The following is a 22,442-nucleotide window of genomic DNA, read 5'->3' as shown; positions in this document are numbered from 1 at the left end:
TTCTAAAGTTTAGCTTCCTATTACTCTTCACCTGTCTCATGGCCCTCCTAAGCGTGAACTCAACCATAGCATGGTTGCTACAGCCCAGGCAGCCTCCAATCCTGATGTCACCAATCGGTTCATTTATATGGGTAAGCAGCAGGTCCAGTACTTGCATACCCTCTGGTGAGTCATCAATTACTTGACTCAGGAAGTTGTCCTGAATGCATTCCAGGAGCCTCCTGGATTGCCTACAGCAGATGTCTGGATGGTTAAAGTCCCTCAGCAGGACAAGTGCTTGTGAACACGATGCCTCCTGTAGCTGGAGGTAGAAAGCCTCATTGACGGTCTCTGACTGATCTGATGGCCTGTAATAGACACCAATCACAAGGCTTCCTCCACTGCCTTGGTCTCTAACTGTCATCCACTGGCTTTCAACTTGCTCATGACTGTTCTTTTGGGATAGCTCTTCACATTGTATTCCTTTCCTGGTGTAGATAGCAACACCCCCACCCCTCCTTCTTCACCCGTCCCTTCTGAACAGCTTGCAGCCATTAATAGCCGCACTCCAGTCATGGGAATCATCTCACCAAGTTTCAGTGACAACTATATCATGGTTTTCAAGAAGCACAGTAGTTTCGAGCTCCTCCTCTTTGTTTCCCAAGCTGTGTGTTGAGGCACTGCAGCTGGGCAGCTGGTCTTGTTACTCCCTGAAAGGGTAACACCTCTCTACTACAGTTATGCCATCCCACCCCTTATGATGGGAAGGCTCACTATCCCCCCTCTCCCTCTTCATACTTAGTTTATAGCCCTCTCAAGGACTCATCCGCAAGCTTGCTGACGGTGCACTCAATCCCACTGTCAGTGTCCTGGATGAAGACATTAAACAGCACCAGTCCCAGTTCTTATCCATGACAGGCATCGCTCATCACTGATCTGATCCAGGCATTGAGCCACTGATTACTACTCTCTGGGACTGGTCTTGCAACCGGTTATTTGTCCAACAAACAGTCCACCCATCAAATTTGTATCTTTCCAATTGAAGAGAAGGGTGTCGTGGGGAACCATCTCAAAGTTCCTAGTGAAGTCCAGATGGATGACATCAGCGTCTTTTCCCTTCTCCTTTGACACAGTTACTCCATCATAGGAGGCCCCTTGGTTGGTCAGGCAGGACCTACCCTTGTTGAAACCATGCTAGTTCTCCCATATCACATCCCATTCTTCCATGTGCCTTAGTGCAGCCTCCAGGAAGATCTGCTCCGTGATCTTTTCCAACACAGCGTTGAGGCTGACAAGTCAGTAGATCCCTGCGTGGTCCTTTCTACGCTTCTTAAAAATGGGTGTGATGTTGCCCTTTTTCCAGTCACCAGGGACTTCATCTGACTGCTGTGACTTTCAAAATATTACGGAGAGCACATAAACCAATTTCCTCAAGACTCTGGGATGCATCTTGTAGGGATCCACAGACTTAGAGATATTCATGTTAATCAGGTGGTCATAAACCAAAGCTTCACTTACAGCAGGATGGGTATTGTTCCCCCAGTTCCCATCTTCAGAACCATCCTCCCAAGAGCCGTGCGCAGAGCAGTGGGCAGTGAAGACTGAAGCAAAACACGTGTCAATTGTTAAGTGAGGGATACTTCCATCTGGAAAGATAGGCCTTGTAGAAGTCTAATAGAGAGACATGATCAAAATGCATGAGACGTTTTTCTGTAACTTGAGTTAGCACTGCACTACGCCATCCCAGTGTCCTGGCTTCAGCTCAGTCAGTGCCAATCTCACACCGATGTTTGGTTGTTGCCAAGTGATAGGTGCACACCTGGCACTGCTCAGAGGTGAAGAATTGCCCCTTTGGGGCAAGGGGAAGAATCCTTCTGCTCCAAGCAGAGATGAGGGTCTAGTTTCCCTTGTATTGCCTGCTACTGCGGTTTGTCACCGCAGGGTCGGACACCAGCTTAGCTTCTTCCCCTTGCAGGGACTTAAAGCAGAGCAGTCGGTCTGCTCATGTCAGTGTACAGCACCATGCTTTCATCTCTTGCTCAGATTCCTATGCTGTCTGGTGATTTTCTCTTGCAACCTTGACGTTTCCTCAAAAATGTCACCAAGCTGAGCACACTTGCACTCACAACAACCAGCTCTGCCCTCAGGCTCCAGCAGGGCTTCCAGATTCTGGGGTTTCTCACAGCTGAAGGTCTGAGCAGCACTTCCACTCCTCAGCAGGTCTGCTGAGGGAAGCTGGTGGCCCCTCTGGTCTCGGTTCCCACCTCAGTCCTACCATTGTGGCAAGAGGTCACCGTATTTGTTTACTCCTGGAACAGAGAAGATGGGCCCCCTGCTGCCCTCCCTGTGCACCTTCTGGCATGAACTATTGCAGACATTGGCCTATGCCAGACTAGAGGCAGAGAGGAAGCCAGGCTACCTGAGGTCTTAGCCCCAAGCTGAACTGTCAATTCAAGCATGGAGTACTACCTGCTTCTGTACTCCCCATGTTACTTCTGTGCAAGTGCCCACTCTGCCTTGAGACAGAGCCTGAGGGAACAACACGGTCTGTGCAGAAATTCTGCTTCACTGCTCGAACCCATGCTTTCCTCCTCCACCCTTGCATCTTTTGGTGTTCTCTTTTTGGAATCATCTGCTGCAGTTCTTTCTACGTCTAAACCTAAACTGAAAAGTAAAGGAGGAAAAGTCAGTCTTGATTGCCTGTGTTTTAGATCTGCTTCCTTCTGTTAAATGTTTATGTTGATTTTCAGAAGAGGATAATTTACCAGTGACACCAGAGACGTGAGACTTCAATAATGAGTTCCATCTATTTCTCTGCTGTGCCTGTGAGAATTTGTTTTCCCCAAGCTCGCTCACCAATCAAACAAGAGCCAGCCTATAGATGCCCTGCAAAATAAAGCTTATCCATCTCTTCCACTTTTTTCTCACTCTGCATGGACTGTATGGGAGGAAGTTAAGTTGCTCAGCCTGAAGTATCTGCACAGCAGTGCCTTTTGAGAGGCTCCTCCTATTTCTTTTTTCTTCCTAATATGGACCATCCTTAAGAATTTGAAGGTGAAATTTTTTTCCCCTCAGAAAAGTATGGCCTTTAGATTAGGATGTTGGATAGTAATAGCAATTAGAAACTCTTTGGAAACAACTGCATTAGTGTGCAGAATAGCAGCAGGAGAGAATGTGTGACAGATGCACTTCTGCAGTACCTTTGTGATCTACAGAAGGCCTGCCAGCAAGGGAGAAGAAAAGGAAGGATAAAGTCTTCCATCCAGACTGTGACAGTCAGATGAACTGGAGTTGGCCATGGGACAAGGAAATGAAACTGTCGTTACTGAATTCATCCTCGAGGGTTTCTCAGGGCTTAATCAAAGGCTACAGCTATTTCTCTCTCTGGTCTTTCTACTCATCTACCTGACAACGGTGATGGGGAATGCAACCATCATTTTCCTCGTGTGTGTGGATAACCGCCTGCAAATCCCTATGTACTTTTTCATTGGCAATCTGGCATTCCTGGAAATCTGCTTTACATCCTGCACAAGCATCAAATTGTTGGTGATTCTGAGCTCTGGCAGGAGAACAATCTCTGTAAGTGCCTGCTTTGTCCAGTCCCATTTCTACTTTGCCCTGGGATGTACGGAGTTGATTCTCCTTGTGGTCATGTCCTTTGACCGTTACCTTGCCATCTGCCAGCCTTTGCGCTATGCTGCCATCATGACGCAGCAGCTCTGCATCCTCCTGGTTGTTGCTGCTTGGGTCGCAGGCTTCACATTCATGAGTTACCACCTGGTACTGCTCTCAAAGCTCACGTTCTGTGGTTCAAACAAGATCCAGCACTTTTTTTGTGACAACTCCCCCTTGTTCCAGCTGTCCTGCTCTGACACCAACTTGCTCTGGAGAATAGACTCCGTTTTGATCCTGTTCAATCTGCTGGCTTCATTGTGTTTAACTCTGTCATCTTATGTGTGCATGTTGTTCTGTATTCTACGCATGCCTTCCAGGAGGAAAAAAGCTTTTGCTACTTGTTCTTCCCATCTCACCAGCTTGGCCATTGCATTTGGAAGCTGCCTTGATCTCTATTCACATCCCTCGGAACGTGTTTCTTTGGAGACCAACAAAACTGTGGCTTTACTGAACACTGTCCTGTACCCGTTCTTAAACCCTTTCATCTACAGCTTTAGAAACAAGCTTGTGGTGCTGGTCCTGAAGGATGCCATTGCCCATGCAACAGCACAGCTTTTCCCTCAGTCACGATGCATTTCTGGACAGTAATTCTAATTATCTGTTATTGTATCTAATGCTGCTAGGGCTGTCGGACACACTATGTAGAGGAGAAGCATTTTTGGATTGCAGAAGTGTTTTTAAGGGATGCTTAGGGAGGTTCCAAAGGCAGGAAAACTGGGAATTTGGGTGATTTAAGGTGGGACGAGTGTGGGAAGAAAACAAGGGGTTAGGAGGTTGAAAGGGCTAGTCAACTACACATTTATCTGGTACAGCCCTGCACCTGATCTGTACAGTTTGTCTTGTCTTCCATTAAACTCTGTCTGTTCCTACCTCTTTCTTGAGTGAAGTTCTCTCTCTTCTGCCTGACGTGTACATGGGAATGCAGGTATCAGACAAGAACAAGGGTGCCAAAAGGACCATGGGTGGTAGGTGTCAGAAACCAGAGAGAGCAGAATGTGGGGACTTAATGAATTTAGGTGTGTGTGTGACTGGGGTGGTCTGTGCCCACAGCTGGACTGCAGCTATGGCCATGGAGGCTTATATACTTAGGTGCCCACAACTGGGGCCCCGAGTGGGACCCCAGGGCAGATCCTGGACTGACTGAGAGTCTGAGCCCAGCTGCTAAGGGTATGTTCCATAAATAGATAGATAGACAGATAGATAGGCAGGCAGACAAATAGAGGTAGCATATATGTATGTATATTTTACATATCCCACTAACATTTCTCCATCCTGTTCTGCTACAGAGGAGATTGTGATAAGGCTGTTGCTGCTAACTCTGTTTGCCAACTAGAATTATGCCATGGCACTAAGGTAAATAGAGCACTGCCTGCATCAAGAGGCTTTGAAAGCACAGGGGAAAGGACAGCCTTCTGCTATGAACAGCTGTCCTATACTCATTTTCCCGTGTCCCAGCACTTCAAGGCAGACCCCAGAGAGCCCTGGGGGACAACCGTACCCACTTCTGCTGTGGCCTGACCCAAGCCTTGTTCTCTGCATCCTTAACAGCAAAATTGACAGGGAAGCCTGCTGGTAACGCACTGACAGTTGGGAATTCCTTTTGGGCTGTCTGTCTGTGCACCTCATATCCAGAATGTACCCCTATCTCCGCTGGGGCTCACAAGTCCACCACCAGTTTCATGGCAAAACCAAACACCAGGGTCACTTCCTGAGGCCAAACATGAGGCCAAGCTCCATTAAGGAAATCCAGGAGAGGCTGGGTCCTATATTGTTTTACATTCACCAGTAACATGGATGAAAGGATAGAGTGCCTGCTGTGTCCAGAAAAGTGGCAGATTCATTGATTTATAAGGACACATGGAGTGTGAGAATGTTGATTTCAGGAGAGCTGTCTGACTGAAGTCTTCAGAAGTGACATGATAAGGAAAAAGCAGTAAGCAAATATGATGCAACATAGATCTGAATTCAAAAACATGAAGACAGCTCAGTATCCTTTGGTCATTAATGCAGGACATACACAGACTGTCTGTCAAACAGTCGACAAAATTCCTGTGAGTTATTAATGCCTTCTGGGTCTGGCTGGATGGATATCCTCTTCCCCACTGCAGCCCATGTTGTGCTTTGTATTATATATCATCCCTATAACCCATGAGCTCACAGCATAAGCTATGTCACATCACTGCTGTTACCCCACGGCCATGTGTCTCAGCGTAGTGTGGCCACTGTGGTCAGTGGGATGTCACAGGGGTCAGGACCCTGCCCCATGCCTGTGAGGCTGAAGGAGCAGCCCCCGCAGCCCTGGCTGGTGCAGCCGTGGTGAAGGTGGCTCGGGGACACCGCAGTGACGTGCCCGGGCACAGAGCCAGGAGGAAACCACCGTCTTCCTGCCTGAGCGCTGTGACACGGGGCTGTGGTTTGTGCACCTGCAGCAGTGGGTGGGCTCCAACTCCCAATCTTCTGTGAGGAATAACGGCCCTTTGGTGACATGGTGAATACTAAGCCCCTAGACTTGGTCTGCAGGTTCTACTCTGCTGCCAGTGCAGGATCTGTCCCAGCTCCTGTTCCTTCTGGGGACCCAACATGGGGCTCATCATGGAAGAATGGGTGAGCCGGCTCTTCCAGTATGGGGCTCTGACCTTGCCCAAGGACTTTTCCCCTGTACTGCTCCTTGTACAGCAAGGTCTGTAGTAGGGCTAGGGGCTGTTCCCCTCCCTTACATACGCAGCCCTGGTGCAGTCCCAACCCTGTGGATCCTGCAGCATGGGGCCAGCTGGACATTCACATGTTGGTTTGTTGGGCATTTGCAGCACAAGAGATGCTCAGCGCTCCTGCAGAGTGCAAGTAGTGATATGGTGATAGACCCCTGTCCTCCTACAGCCAACGCGGTGCCATGGTGATTCCTATCACAGCGACACCCATCACAGCTGACATGACACCCACAGCGGAGCCGTCCCTCATATATGGTCATGAACAGCTCCGGAGAAGTTCATTGGAGGGCTGGGCTGCCTTGGAGGGGAGACAACTTCTGATAAAGTCTAAAAAGGAGACTGCTGCTTTGATTGGCTTCTTCTGCCTCTGCGTAATCAGCTGCAGAGATATATTAGAGATATATTGCTCTCCTGTTGTCATTGTCCCCCAAAGTCCCCAGGAGCTGTAGCAGATAGTTGGGCACTGTAGGGCTGTGCCAGCAGGACAGGAGGCTCAGGATGGGGACAGAAGGACTCCTATCCCCTCAGGTGCTGTGGCTCCTCCTCTGGGTGCAGCTGTGCAGAGGTAAGTGCCAACTCCCTTGACCAGAAGTCCAAGCTGGCCTGGGGCCAGTGAGCACCATTGGTCATTGGGATCCCTCTGGGAAGGAGATTTCTTTCTAAGTGCCACTGAAACAAGGGCAGAAGTTGCTGAAGTACACGGACCTTGCGCTTTATTCTGTGTCTTTCTGGGTGGAGGAGTGTATCATAATTTTCCAGGACTACCGACTTTATGGCAGCCCTGGTTATATTTCCAGACAATGAAGCACCCTTCTGTGTCCCTTGCTCACCAGCACAATGCTCTTGATGCTGCTGGTGGCCCAGCTGGTATTGGTGGCACTCAGTACTCTTCAGAGCACAGCCAGACTCCTCAGGGTCATCCCTGAGAATTCCGGTCAAGCAGGGTGTGATCTTCTGGGTTGGGGTGATCCTCGGGATGAGTGTGGTACTTCCTGGGAACATGGAAAGCCCTGGGGATGGTAGTGAGTCTGGTGATGTTGAGACAGGCAATGCGCATCTCCCACTCCAGATCTTGTGACTGTGACTGTGCCTGGGTGTCAGGGGTGCCCCTTTTTGGGGCCTGGGTCTCTCCTGAAATATCTCATGTTGATGTTTGAAGGGGCAGCAGAGGTGAGGCTGGCGGATGGCAGCGGGCGCTGTGATGGGAGAGTGGAGGTGAAACACCAGGACCAGTGGGGGACTGTGTGTCGTACCGGCTGGGATGAGAAGGATGCAGCGGTGGTTTGTAAGCAGCTGGGCTGTGGGTCAGTAATCAGTGCTGTACGGAGTAAAAGATTTGTGCTAGGATCTGGCCCCATTTGGATGGATTATGTCCGCTGTCAAGGCACCGAGTCTGCCCTGTCTGACTGCACACACAGAGGATGGGGTAAACATTACTGCATACATGAATATGATGCTGGAGTTACATGTACAGGTGAGGTACTAGCCACTCCTGACCTCTGACTAGATTTGGGGGATCAATAAGTAGATATCGTATGTGGCCAGTTGTGCTGTTATTGCTGGTCCCTGGGGTATGGCCATGGGTCCCCAGTTGAGGTGGAGGTGAGGAGGGACATGGGCATGGAATTGCCAGAGGGCTCTGGAACCCCACAGGTGCCTTTGTTCACTCCAGGATTTGTCCGTCTGGTTGGAGGGGACAGCCGCTGCTCAGGACGAGTGGAGATCAATGACGGGGAAGGGTGGAAATCTGTCTGTGACTCACACTTTGGTGCCAAAGCTGCTGATGTGGTCTGCAGAGATCTTCAGTGTGGCAGAGCCCTGTCCGTCACCAGAGGAAGTCCCTCTGGAGAAGGGACCGGTCCCATTTGGGACAGAGAGCTGCAGTGTGTGGGGAATGAATCCACCCTCTCCTCCTGCCCCACGGGGACTCCTCAGGACCAGCCCTGCACCCAGACAAGCACTGCTGCTGTCAGCTGCACACGTAAGGGCTCAGGGAAGGCTGTTGGATACTGAGTGTGTGCCAGGGACAGGGACAGGACTGTGTCGAGTGTGAGGTCAGGAGGGTGATGTATTTTGTAGCCCTAAGGCAGTGCTGAAGGAGGAGGCTTCATGTGGTCCCTTTGGCCTCTCCTCTGTCTCCTGAGGGAACGAGAGCACAAATCACTCCCCTCCATCCTCCTCTGTCCAGAATTCACAGGGTTCAGGCTGGTGAATGGCAGCACGGCATGCATGGGCAGGGTGGAAGTGGAGGTGCAAGGAACATGGGGCACCCTTTGTGCCTCCCACTGGGACCTCTTGGATGCCCACGTTCTGTGCCATTATCTTGGTTGTGGGTTTGCGGTGTCCGTTCCTGAAGGAGGGCATTTTGGGAGAGGAACCGGCCCGGTCTGGAGTGACTCGTTCCATTGTGAGGGGACTGAGTCCAGCCTGGATCAGTGCCTGGTGACCGCCCTGGGGGCCTCTCCGTGCTCCCATGAGAACAATGCTGCCGTCATTTGCTCAGGTGTGTGTCAGGATAATGCTGCAGGAATTCCACCTTGTGTTCCACATGGCCACCCAAAAGTCGGGGATCCCCTGGCATCACCAGGCTGAACCTCTCCCCGGAGAAATCCTGCAGTGTGCATTTGTGGCATTTCTGCTCTCCCCAGGCCCGCCTCACAACGCATCTCTAAGACTGGTGGGTGGAGGGAGCCGGTGCGACGGGCGCGTGGAGATCTTCCAGCGCGGGACATGGGGCAGAGTCCTGGATGATCAGTGGGACATGGAGGACGCTAGCGTGGTGTGCCGGCAGCTGCGCTGCGGGGAGGCAGAGGCAGCCTACACTGTGCCGAGGGCCGAGCGAGGGACGGGCCCCGTGGGGCTGCGTGGGGTGCAATGTGCAGGCCACGAGGCCAACCTGAGCCTCTGCAACACATCCCTGCCCGAGGCCACGGGGATCATGGAGGACATGGGGGCCGTGTGCCAGGGTGAGCAGCGCGTCCTCTAGATGCAGGACTGGGCGGGCAGCCAGCCTCTGACAGCTGGGGCTTCCCCCCACTGCAGGGAGCCGCCAGGTCCGGCTGGTGGACGGGGCTGGGCGATGTGCAGGGAGAGTGGAGATCTACTACCGGGGGCAGTGGGGCACGGTCTGCGACGATGCCTGGGACACGGCCGACGCCAACGTGGTTTGCCGCCAGCTGAGCTGCGGATGGGCCGTGGAGGCGGCCGGCTCGGCTCGCTTTGGGGAGGGCTCTGGGCACATCTGGCTGGATGGCGTGAACTGCTCTGGAGACGAAACTGCTCTCTGGAACTGCTCTGCTGAGGCCTGGGGACAGCACGACTGCGGGCACAAGGAGGATGCGGGAGTCGTCTGCTCAGGTGTGTGCTGGGAGCCCGCGACAGGGAGGCCGGGGGGCTGAGGCCACCAAAGGCCGCTTCCCGAGCCTGTCCTGGGGATGCCCCATCCACCAGTCCAGCTGGGGGCAGTGGGAAGCACAGCCACCCTAATCCTGAGCAGGGAGCACAGGGGGTTTCCTCTTGCCAGCCCCAAACCAGCAAGTTCCCCCTGGGGCCTTTCCTCCTTGCAGAATTCATGGCCCTGAGGCTGGAGAACAGCGATGGCTGCTCCGGGCGCCTGCAAGTTTTCTACAATGGGATGTGGGGGAGTGTTGGCTCCAACTCGATGACTCCTCACACGGCGTCACTGGTGTGCAAGGAGCTGGGCTGTGGGGATGGAGGGACCCAGGAAATCAGCATCTTCTATGGCAGGGTGAATGGCACCGCGTGGCTGGATCACGTGCAGTGTGGGGAGAGCAACAGCTCCTTCTGGCAGTGCCCCTCTGATCCCTGGGAACTGCAGTCGTATGATGATGTGCGAGACGAGACCAACATCACCTGCAACGGTAAGCGAGCCACCCGGGCACAAGATCCTGCTTCCCTCACCGTGACCAAGGCATCATGGGGAGGTGCAAGCAGAGGTCCTCCCCGCTGTCCTCTGCACAGGTTCCTTCACTGCTACATTTCCTTCTGCAGGGAGAAAGCCGGAAAGGACGCCGGTAGCTGCGTGCCCCAATTCCACGAGCTGCACAGGTGGGAGCTCCTTCTCTATGTGACTTCTGGCCCAGTCACGCTGGTGCCATGGGAGGTCACTGCCTCTGCAGACAGGGAGAAGATCCGTGCTGTGGGAGGCAAGGATGGGTGCTCGGGCAGAGTGGAGGTCTGGCACCGTGGCTCCTGGGGAACTGTGTGCGACGACTCGTGGGACATGCAGGATGCCGAGGTGGCATGCAGGCAGCTGGGCTGTGGCCCTGCGGTGTCTGCCCTGGCCGAGGCTGCGTTTGGGGAGGGGACAGGACCCATCTGGCTGGAGCAGGTGGAGTGCAGGGGCACGGAGCCATCTCTGCAGGCTTGCTGGGCCCGGACTGGGGATGGCGGTGCCTGCCGGCATAAGGAAGATGCAGCTGTGAACTGCTTGGGTGAGTGGCTGGGGTTACGTAGGCTCTACTCACGGTCCAGAGCTCTGGCAGAGCTCTGGGCTGCGTTCCAGCCTTGAAGAAGGGACAATCTGGGTGGGTACATTAGCCAGTGATCTGGTACCACAAACCCACATCTCAGCTCAGCTTCTCTCTGCAGCTGCAACCAGCGTGACAGCATCCCCCCCACAAAGAGGTATCATCTCCTCCCACTGAAACTGGGTCTCCCCAGGACTCAGGACTGGGGCTTCTTACTGGGATATGAAATGCCCAGGAAGAGGCACCAGGCTGGTGGATATGGGGAGGGTCATAACGTGCCCAATAGGGTGGGAGGTGCCCCATCACTCATCCCCTGGCCCTCTCCCCCTTACTGCCTCGTGCCCCCAACTCTCACGTGCCTGGTGCTGCTCCTGCCACATTTCTGCCCGTGCAGACCCCATTCTGGACTATGCGACCATCGGCAGGAGAGTCTCAGTGCCTGTCATCATTTGCATCATCCTGGGGCTCCTTATTTGCCTACTCCTGGCCCTCCTGGCAAGGCAGATGCAAAGTGCCAGAGCTCGGCACAGAGGTAGGTCCTGACTCAGCAGTGCGGCGGAAACAGCTCCTGGAAAGGCTTAGCAATGTCAGTGATGTGCACGGACTTTGCTGGGGGAGGGGAGCATGTGCTGTGTCACTCCACTGACATCCAGCAACAAGCAACAGAGAGAGCCCAGAGGTGGGGGGAGTTCATAACGGAGTGTGGGGAGAAATGGCAGAATGAGGCTGGGGAAGCACAGCAGGGCCTCGTCCCTCTTTGCCCATCCCCTGGCCAGCCCTGTCTCTGTCTCCAGACTCCAGGAGATCTGGGGAGCCCTTCTCTGAAGCTGTGTATGAGGAGATTGAGTACAGCCCAATGAGGGAGAAGAAAATGAGATTCAGTTTCTCAGGTGGGTGCAGGTCGCAGCAGGAACACATTTGTCAATATTTTTCTCCAGTCGAGCCCAGAGCTCAAACCATAGCATGTGCTGTGCTTCTTTCCAGGCTCCAGTTCAGAGAGCTCCCTAGCCAAGCTGCACTCCTACCATAGGAATAGTGAGGAGGAGGATCTTATCGCTGTTATCTGCCCTCTTCTCTTTTACAGACATCCCTGTTCTGCCTGGTGATTCCCCAGTGGAAGGCTATGATGATGCCAGGGAGGTTTCTGACCCTGGAGAGCATCCTGTCCCAGGGCAGGGAGACTGGCAAGTGCCTAGGGCACAGGAGGACGGAGAGGGACCCAGGGATGCTGCCAGAGGTGAGAGGGAAATGCAGTGCTGCAGCTTGCTGGGTGCCATCCCTGGGGCAGTAATGAGAGCCTCACCTCATGGCTTGGAGAACTCTCCTTGGGAGACTTCCATGGGGAGACAGGGACTGGGAGAGCAGGCTGAATGTCCCACAGAGGAGAAAAGTGATGGACCACCCAGGAGGAGCACCCCATGGGGCAAACAGTTGTCTTTGCTGCTTGCAGGAGAGAGTCGGCACTCCTGGAGAAGTGCCGGAGCCCCTGAAGTTGATGGAGACACCTCACCTCTGTCCCTTGGGAGCACGGGCTATGATGATGCTGATGAGATCTCTGTCATAACCCCACTGGACACAAAGGCTGTGACACCAGAGCGCTAGGATGCCTGAGCTCTGGGACAAGAGACTCTGTCCCTGCCATGAAGTTGGGTGTAGACACAAAGGAGAGGTCAGTGCCGCTGGGAGAGCCGTGAGTGCCAGCAGCTTTTTTCACAGGGGCATCAGAAACAGCCATGCAATTCCTCCAAGTTTTATTCCTCTTCTTTTATGTTGTGCATTGCTACTGGTTCCTATTAAAACACTGTGAGAGCTTTGACCCAGAGCTTTTGCTTGCCTGCCCATATTTTGGGACATCTCTCTGTGAGGCTGTCTGGATAAGCAGAGCACAAGGGCACAGTGTTGGGCTGGGGCACTTCTTGGGGACAGTGGGCTTGGGCTCAGGGCCATGGTGCCTGGGAAGTATTCCTGATGAATCTACGCCAACCAGGGCAGCCAATGTGACCCTCTGCAAAGTCCCATGATGTTCCCCAGTAGGAGAGACTGACTCCTGCTGCCTTGGTACCTGTGGACTCCAAGCACTCCAAGAATGGGAAGATCTTTCCTTCTACATTGCTGGAAGCAGAGGACAGAGGGACAGAGAAATCGTCCCCACAAGATGTGGGCTGCAGCCCTAGGTCACGGCGAAGCCCCTGGCCAGGAGAATGGCCCCACTCCACTTCTGCTACCAGGTGTGCCAGGCAGTGGGCTGAATAAAAAAGCAGATCAGCCAAATGGAAAAAAAAAATGGGCTATATATATAGGAAGGTCTAATAGACCTTATAGCCTTATGTAAGCCAGAGTATTCCATATTATGCTGATGAACCAGAAGAAGGAATCCAGGTAAGGCTAGATGACTTCACCTATGCCACAGGCCACTCTCAAGAAGTCTATCGTGTGGGTGGGTTCATTCATATAAGCAGGATGGAGTCATGCAGAACAACAGGAACTTCTTTGTGAAGAACAGTGGCTTACTTGTGGTTTGGAGTAATGCAATAACAGAACCATAGAATGGCTTGGGTCGGAAGGGACCTCAAGAATCAGTAAGTGCCATCTCCCCCGTCACACTTGGAGTTGCCAATCTCTAGGTCAAGTCCTAGACCAAGGCCCAGGGCCCCATCCAACCTGGCCTTGAACACCTCCAGGGATGCAGCATTCACAACTTCTCTGGGCAGCCTGTTCCAGTGCCACATCATCCTCTCAGTGAAAAAGAAAACTGAGCCACGCACTTTCAAACACCTGCTTATGCACCTGCAGCTCTTACACTTGTTGTTCTTCCCTGTTATCTAACAGCAATAGAATCAAACAAAACAGGTTATGCACAGTGCAGTTGCTCACCACCAGTCTACTAGTGCCTAACCAGTCATCGAGCATCAGTAATGCCCCCAGTCACCTCATCCCAGTGTCATTGCTCAGCATGATGCCGCGGGGTAGGGAATCGGAGAATCATAGAATCGTAGAATCACTAAGGCTGGAAAAGGCATGTCCCTTTGGCTAGTTTAAGTTTCTGTCCCCTCCCAGCTTCTTGTGCATCCTCAGAACTACACAAAACTTCTTTACTTGGGGGTAAAGGCTTCCAACTGAGTTGGTTAATGTTCCATGCCTGTTTTTGTTCAAGACACATTTGCACAACGCCTTCAATAATACGCTTTAACTTTTTAACTTTAGGCTATCCCTCAAGGGGTGAGACAGTTGGACTAGGTGACCTTTGAAGGTCACATTCAGCTATTCTATTGCATTTCATTCCTTTCTATTTCATTCTGTTCTCTATTTCCTGGTGCAACCGGGGGGACAGGAGCATCTTCCAGGGCAAACAACCACATCCCAGAGCACTCCGGTGCCTTTCTGAGCAACTGAGCAATTGCTCTGGTGTGCCAGAGCACATCAAACCACAGAAGACAATAGTCTGTCCAGGGTACCCAAGCAGTAACCATGGGCACCCAGGCACCTTTCAGGAGTACTGAAACAACTCACTGAGTGCTGTGGTTTAACTTGGCAGGCAGCAAAACCCCACACAGCCTTTCGTTCACTCTCCTCTCTCCTGGTGGGAATAGGGGGAGAGAATTGGAAAAAAAGGTGTAGAACACATACAGTGAGACAAAAACTATTTACAAAGATAGAAAAAAAAAGAAGAATGGAAGCAAAAATGTGATGATAACAGTATCTTTCTATCTATCTATCCACAATGCAATTACTTACCATCACAGTGGCTGGCTTGCAGTGTTGCACCTGTGTCGGGGCAATCCCAGATATGAGGACAGGCTGGGAGAATAGCTCTTAGAGAATATTCCTGCAGAGAAGGACTTGGGTGTCCTGGTAGATGAGAAACTGATCATGAGCCAGTAGTTTGTGCTTGCAGCCTGGGATGCCAACGGTATTCTGAGTTCCATCAGAAGAGGGGTAGTAGAGGAGTGTCATCAGTTTACAGGCCTTTGGTTCATCCCCTAACCATCCCATGAGATGTCCTGTGAGGCCTTCTGGCAGGGGCAAATATTTTCACAGACCCTTCCATTGTACAGACCTGTGGGAGATACAGAGGTCAGCTCGGCCTCGTTGAAGGTCGACTCGCTGGTAATGAGGCTCAGGAAAGGAGACAAGGTCTGAATAAACAGGGGTGTTTTGTACCTAGGCATAAGATAAACTCTCTGCTGTTTACGAAGACTTGTTACGGAATTTGCTTGCTTTCTAGCCAATGGATTGTTAGTAGAAATGTACTGAATAAGTGTGTTAGAATATAAAAGGTTTGCTTGGAACAGTAGAGATAGAGAGACATACATCATGATCACAATCATCACAGCAATAAAGAAATCCTCCTGGCTCAAGAACCCTGTGCCGTGTTGCTAAATTGCAACACAGACCCACCTCTACCAACAAGTACTGCTGCTTTGGCTGCCCTTAGCACTCCAGTTCAAGGTGTGGGGGTCCTGAAGCTCAGCATCAAGACTGTCTCCTGGCCTGCCCCCATGCCTGAATTTCTGTTGTTCTCAAGGACAGAGTCTTTTAAGGGTCCCTAGAGGGGTCTCAACGCCTTAGGGGAGGAAAAAGCAAAGGAACCCTATGTCTCCTTGGATCCGGGAACTTACCTGAGCATCCTGGCACACACTGAGCCCCTGTTACACTGACAGTCATGGTGGTTGTGAGGAAGCTGCTATGATGAGATCTCCCCTCAACCTCCTCCTCCCCAGGATGAACAAACCAAGAGACTTCAGCCATTCCTCATGCTCCTCTTCTGAACACTTCCCTGTTTTCATAGCTCTCCTAGAGATGCTCTCAAATAGTTTGATGTCCTTCTTCCACTGTGACACTCAAACTGCACCTGACGCTTGAGGTGAGGCTGCAGCAGTGCAGAACAGAGCAGGACAACCTCCTCCTTTGCCTGGATGGCAGTGCAGGACCTGATGCACCCCAGGGTACTGCTGGCCTTTTGGCTGCCAGGGCACACTGATGACTCATGGTCAACTTGCCAACTACCAGAACCCTCAGATCCCTTCCTTTAGTGTCATTTGCATTTGTTATGCTTGTGGTAAATGATTTCCATTCATTTCAGTTCTTCTGAGGAGTGAATCTGCTTTGTTTATATTTTCAGTGCATAAATGTGTGTCTGAATCTGCTCTCCTTCTCCCGAGGAAGCAATCTTGTCCCTGAGAGTAGATGGGAATATGTTGGTGGTGTGGAGACTGGTTTTCTTTTCAGAATTTGTCAGATTACTGCACTTCAATACCAAAAATATGGATCCCAAATATGTTTTTTTCTGCACACCTACCTCCCCCTCTACATGCCCCAGGAGTGTTTGATGAAGTCAGAAATCCTAAGCACCTCAGCTGCACTCAGTGTGAATGGCTGTGAGACCTGAGAAGCAAAGGGATTCCCCTCAGTTTAGTGCAAGGTCAGAGGAGCTGGTTGGATTTGTTTCCAGTTGTCCTCAGCTTGCAAATTTTATGGATGGAGGATGACTGCACTCCGATGTTACCCTGAAAAGAATCCAGACCCTGTTGAGAGCAGAGGAATCCACTGCCCATCACTGTGCATCCACCCTAGCTCCAGGTACCTGAGCAAGGTCTCAGCACACAGTTTTAGCAAAGGACATCTTGTAAGAAGCTGGATCACTTTTTGGCTCAAACCTCTTCCAGTGGCACCCATCCGAGACATAAGCTGCTTAACAAGCTTCTGAGGTCAGTGGTTACCATGAGCACAGCAGAAAGAGCAACAAATGTGCCTGGGCAGCCAGGAGAAACCTTTTTGGCTGTTGCTTCTTGTGGGCATTCAAGCTGACTTACAGAGGTCGTCTCAGGGGAGAGGACCACCGTGCAGCCGATGCGCATACCTAGCAGCCCACCTGAGACCATCACGTCATCAACTGCTGATTACCCAGCGGGAAGAGCATGTACTATGGACATGCTGTTGCCCCAGTGAACAAAATGTAAGTACCCCTGGCAACTACTGTCACCCCTGACAAACCAAACAGAAGCACTCCTGACAAAGAGCTGCTGCCCCGGCAAACAAAAGGATGCTACGGAGAGGATAAAAACCCAAAGAACTCCGAGGAAGAAGGGGTAACCCCTCCACTGACCTGCAGCTGTGCATGTCAACAAGACGTTGCTGACCGACTTGCTGCCTCCCTACGCACCAATGAGACGTTGCTGGATCCCTGGCGGTGACTGTCCCCTCTAAACTGTTTGCTAGGAATCCTCCCTTTACTATTGCTAACTTCCCCATCTTCCCTGCATTCCTTGGTAGCTTAGAATTTGTAATAAATCAATGGACAGCTTTTGGTCTTGTTGGCTGCCTTAATCTTCTTCCAGGTATATATATACGTCAGACCATCTCCTCCAGTAATTGGATTGAGTCACATTCCAAAAGGACTTTGAACAACTCTTGGACTCAGCAAACAGAAACCTCAGAAGTTTTACAAGGAGAAGGAATCCTTTCCTTCCAATTATCTATGGCACTAGAGGGCTAGCAATCTCTACTGCATCCATGCAGGCTCCAACCTGGCTGGATGAGGATCAACCTGAAGCAGAGTGGCATTATTAAGGGTATGAAGAACGATGCCGCACAAGCCAGAGGCGATAAATATGAACACGGCCATGAGTTTACTGAGCTGCAGTGTGAGAAGTGCAGCCACCCAGATGAGGGGAGTGCCCATGGCCCTTGATTCGGTACCAGTATGGCAACATTTGTAATAGCATGAACCTGCATGGGGCTATGGTGCCTGAGATCACCCAGAGGCATTCTGTGATCAGCCCACAGCTCTGTGTTTCAAAGAACATCCACTGAGGTCAGAGGCAGCAGTCCAGGCAGAGAGATACTGTGGTGGGAAGCAGGCATGGTGCCTACATCCTGCAGGGAAACAGGTGCAGGCATGGGACAGTGTAGGACAGCACGTGATGGAGATGGCTGAGGTGGCTGGCAAAGTCGAAAGGCCCTGACAGAGCCAAGGTCTTTGTCCAACAGGCTGTGGATGGTGTCTGTGGTTCAGACAACTGTGAGGGGACACACTGTCCTCATGGGACTGGAGTCTCATGGCCTCCTTGTGCCCCTTGCAAAGGCTCCCACTGCCCCAGGAATAGTCTTGATCCTGCATCAGGGACAGGATATCCCTTGCAATGGTCTGGGCATCAGGGCTTGGCCTTTCTGCTTCATGAGGCAAAGGATGCTGTTCTCAACATCAGAGCCACCAGCATAGTGCCTTTGTCTCCCTGTACTCACGGCTTCCAATTATCTGCTCTAACAAGTCCCTGGGGGTTCTGTGTTGGTAATGGCTCTCAGTGGGGCCCATTAATACTCCAAGAAACTTCCTTCTGACTTTATCTTCCTGAACACTTTGTGCAACCTTCTCTCAGCACTGGAGGATGATGGGCTCAGCACCAAATACCCCATGGGGCCCAATACAACCCAGAGGGCCCTCAAGTGCTCTGTGTCTTCCTGACATCTTCCTCAAGTCTTCAGAACCTGTACAGCTAACTGGAGAGCTATCAGAAGTGCACTCAAAGAGGAAGAGCCCAAAGTACATTTAATGAGTCTATTTATTTCTTCATTTTTTTCTCCAGTACTAAGAGAAAATTAAGGCAGCACTTTGCAGACAATATTCATCCCAGGTGTCTCCTAATGAGGTTTGCTCTTTCACAGTGTGGACACACTTTCTCCTCAGCCTCCCCAAGCCCATCCCTACTCACATTGGCCCCGTGGGATTTTCATCCCTTTTCCTCACATCAGCCTTCTCCTTTGAAGTCATCAATTCAGTCCAAGGTATGGTATGATTCTATCACCCTCATGATTCCTTTCCAACTCGAGATCCTGTATGTTCTGTTTGCTTGACCCTGATCACTTCCTCTTTCACCACAGGTACATCTGCCTTGTGCTAAAATTTTCCACCAGCCTCTGGCCCTCAGAATTGCATGAAGACCAGACTGGCTAAAAAGGAGTGAGGTCAGGAAGGAACTGAGTATCACAACACTTTCCACGTTTTTTTCCCAACAGGTACCCTGCTCCATTCAGCTGTGGACCCACAGTCTCCCTATCTTTCCTTCTGTCACCTGTATTTTTCTAGAAGCTTTTACTGTCTTTGACACGTCTGGGAACAGTGAATAGCTTTTGAGCTCTAGCTTTCCTGAATTTGTCCAGGCAAGTGTATGCTGATAAGGTCTCTGTGTTGTTGCCAGGTTTCCTCCTCTTCTTTCCGGTTTCTTTGGGCTTCTGTTTTATGTTTGGATTTGTCCACGTAGAACTTTTCCCATTCATGTAGGACTTGTGGCGTTTTTGCCTGATTTCCTCCTCTTTGGGGTGAATCTCTTTGCTTGCACGAGGTGACCCATGGATATTAAACAACTTCTGGAATCCCTATTGTCCCCAGAGCCTTACAGTGTGGGACCATACCCCACAGACTCTTGAAGAAGCCAAGTTCTGCTCTCTTGAAGCCCAGGGCTGTGAGCTTGTCTTCTGCCCTCCCTTCAGAAGCCTCAGCTCCACCACCTCGCAGTCTCTACAGCCCATGGTCCTTTTATGTTCACATCCCCAACAAGCCCCTCCTTGCTGATGAGTATGAGATCCTGCAGGGCACCTCTCCTCTCTGGTTCCTCTGTGGTTTGCGTCAGGCAGCTCTCATCTGTGCTTTCCAGGAATCTTCTGGATGGCTTATGTCCTGCTGCGTTTTCTTTCCAGAACATACTGGAGTGAATAACGCCCCAGATGGGATCAAGTTCCTTAAACCACAAGGCACACAATGCCTGTCTGCAGAGGGCATTTTTTCTTCCTGACCAGGAAGCCAGAAACAGACACGGATATTCTCCTCTTTAATCCATTTCCATTCCTTCTCAGCTGTCTCCTCTGCCGTCACTGTCAGAGCTCAGTGCACTTTTACATATTTAGAATATCCATTCGAATAATGGCTTTAGCCCAGATGGACCTTCTGCCTTCACCATGGTATTGGTATTCAGGAGACCTCTTTGTGGGGTAGAAGTTGTCTAACAAGCACCAACACCATTATGGCATGGCTTTCATGAAGGCCTGTGCTGCGTTTGCCAGCTTCTCACTGGAGGCAATGCGGGGACTTTTCCTGAGTGGATTACTAGGCTGGGACATCCCCTAGCGAATCAGGCTGGAGGCACTGTGCATTCTTTTGTTCTGAAGAAGGACCTGCTCCTGCTGCAGCACAGAGCACAGCGCTGAGAGCTCCGTGTCCCATGTCGGCTGCAGGCTGTGCAGCCGGGGCTGCAGCCGGGTGCCCAGGGCTGTCCTGCAGAGGACCTCCCCAGGCAGGCTGAGTGCTGAGCCTGGCAGGCGGCAGAGTCCCTGCCCGGCACACAGCCCCTGGGGCTCAGCACTCAGCCTGCCTGGGGAGCTGCCCAGGGTGCTGCGGGGAGTCGTGTGGGGGGAAGGAGCCCCCCGGCAGGGCAGGGGCCTTCTGCTGCCACAGCTGCTGCCTGGGGCACGAGTCTGTCTGTTCTGGGGCACTTCCATTGAGACTTCCACGTATATCAAGAAGGCAGGGTGAATCTTTAAGGTAAGAACTTTGTGGTGTCTGTGCCTTAATTTTATCCTAATGGAAATGGAAAGTGATTTTGAGTATGTCATTGACACTCTTAATTATTGTACCGGGCCAAAATCAGAGCTGCCAGGCACGTCACAAACTCCCCGCACCCACTGCTCTGACTACAGACAGCACCAGAATCCCTCTGCTGACCGCATCAGGGTTTGTCTGATGTGCTATTGGGTACCTGCAAACAGGGAGATGCTCCTGAACACTGTCCTGCTACCAGGAGGGGTCTGCAGGGCACAGCTGAGTGTGCAGGGGCTGGGCTGGGTTCTGTGAGTAATGATAAGGAGATGTGGGCAGCAGGTGCTGCAAGGGACAGATCCAGGTTGCAGATCCAGGGACAGAGGCAGAGGGAACTTGGGAGAGAAAGGCTCTGCAGGGTGGGTTTGGGATGCTATCTGTCCCTGCACTGCAGATGCCTTCCTGTGAGCAAGCCCCTTGTTCTGGCCTCCCACTCAGCACTGCCTCTGCCTCCAAGGCCATGGCTCCAGGCCGTGAGCTGCTCCTCTGCAACCACAGCTCCGCACAGCAAAGGTGCATCTCTCCTGACTGTGGGCCCCTTTTGCTCTGCAGATAAAAGAGGCTGAGGGTCACAGCCTGTGACTGTGCAGTCTGGAAGGTGTGTGAGCTGTTGGGTGAGGACAAGGCTTTCTGGAGCGCACAGCTGTCTCTTGCTTCTTTGCTTTCCTCAGGAATCGCTGCATCTTCAGTTCTTCCCTATTTCTGTGCGCTGCTCCTATTCTCTCTCCAGCAGTCTCTGGCAACAGCAGTGCTAATGGGAGATGTTAACCTCCCTCAACTCCCACCATGTCGTTCAGAAGCCTCACCACGTTCCTTTCCTCATTCTCCCCGGAACTGGGCTGAGACTGAGGGAGACAGGAGTTGGACAGTCCGGGCTCTTTGCCAGAGCAACCTGTGTGTGCAGCCATACTCCAACTGAGCGAGGGGCAGGCACTGAGCAGTTAGTAACAAGCCTGGTGGACAGCCTGAACTGATTGTTTCCTAAATGACAGTGAGGAAAATTTTCTCTCTGCAGCTGGATGTGCTGCACGGTGCTTTCTGTTTGTCTTTCTGATGTCAGCAGAATATTCCCTTCTCACTGTGATGTCCTATGACAGCTACGTTGCCATCTGCAAGCCCCTGCACTATGAGACCCTGCTGGGCAGCAGAGCTTGTGCCAGCATGGCAGCAGCTGCCTGGGGCTGTGGAGTTCTCCATGCTCTGCTGCACACTGCCAATACATTTGCCCTGCCACTCTGCCGAGGTAAGGCTGTTGACCTCTTCTTCTGCAAAATCCCCCAGATCCTCAAGCTCTCCTGCTCAGACACCTACGTCAGGGAAACTGGGCTTCTCCTCACGTTCTGTGGTTTTGTGTTTTCTGGTTGCATCACTGTCATTGTGCTGTTCTATGTGCAGATCTTCAGGGCTGTGCTGAGGATGCCCTCTGATCAGGGATGGCACAAAGCCTTTTCCACGTGCCTCCCTCACCTGGCTGTTGTCTCCCTGTTTGCCAGTGCTGGTGGTGGCCGTTCACCATTTGGTGGAATTTCCAGGAGTGAACTCTCTCATCTACATCACGAGGAATCAGGATCTCAAGGATGCCCTTAGGGTGCCCTCCCTTCCTCCGTCCCTCCTTCCCTTCCCTTCCCTTCCCTTCCCTTCCCTTCCCTTCCCTTCCCTTCCCTTCCCTTCCCTTCCCTTCCCTTCCCTTCCCTTCCCTTCCCTTCCCTTCCCTTCCCTTCCCTTCCCTTCCCTTCCCTTCCCTTCCCTTCCCTTCCCTTCCCTTCCCTTCCCTTCCCTTCCCTTCCCTTCCCTTCCCTTCCCTTCCCTTCCCTTCCCTTCCCTTCCCTTCCCTTCCCTTCCCTTCCCTTCCCTTCCCTTCCCTTCCCTTCCCTTCCCTTCCCTTCCCTTCCCTTCCCTTCCCTTCCCTTCCCTCCCTTCCCTTCCCTTCCCTTCCCTTCCCTTCCCTTCCCTTCCCTTCCCTTCCCTTCCCTTCCCTTCCCTTCCCTTCCCTTCCCT

The 22,442-nt window shown here is 52.0% G+C and overlaps 1 protein-coding gene across 1 annotated transcript; it reads left to right on the top strand.

The window, feature by feature from the left end:
• Positions 1–6,836: 6,836 nt before the first annotated feature.
• On the top strand, positions 6,837–12,674 carry LOC101750114 (antigen WC1.1-like). The gene is given in 14 exon segments (XM_040648664.2): positions 6,837–6,927; positions 7,522–7,836; positions 8,035–8,343; positions 8,560–8,865; positions 9,011–9,402; positions 9,404–9,719; positions 9,929–10,243; positions 10,374–10,430; positions 10,502–10,816; positions 10,974–11,009; positions 11,247–11,384; positions 11,647–11,742; positions 11,937–12,089; positions 12,303–12,674. Coding segments are annotated over 14 exon segments (2,967 nt in total). The 5' UTR covers positions 6,837–6,860; the 3' UTR covers positions 12,455–12,674.
• The last annotated feature ends 9,768 nt before the right edge of the window (positions 12,675–22,442 follow it).

Source organism: Gallus gallus, chromosome 16 (assembly GCF_016699485.2).
Source record: "Gallus gallus isolate bGalGal1 chromosome 16, bGalGal1.mat.broiler.GRCg7b, whole genome shotgun sequence".
Lineage (NCBI taxonomy): Eukaryota > Metazoa > Chordata > Aves > Galliformes > Phasianidae > Gallus > Gallus gallus.
The sequence above is the reverse complement of the archived record's forward strand: the minus strand, read 5'-3'. Positions and strand labels throughout refer to the sequence as shown.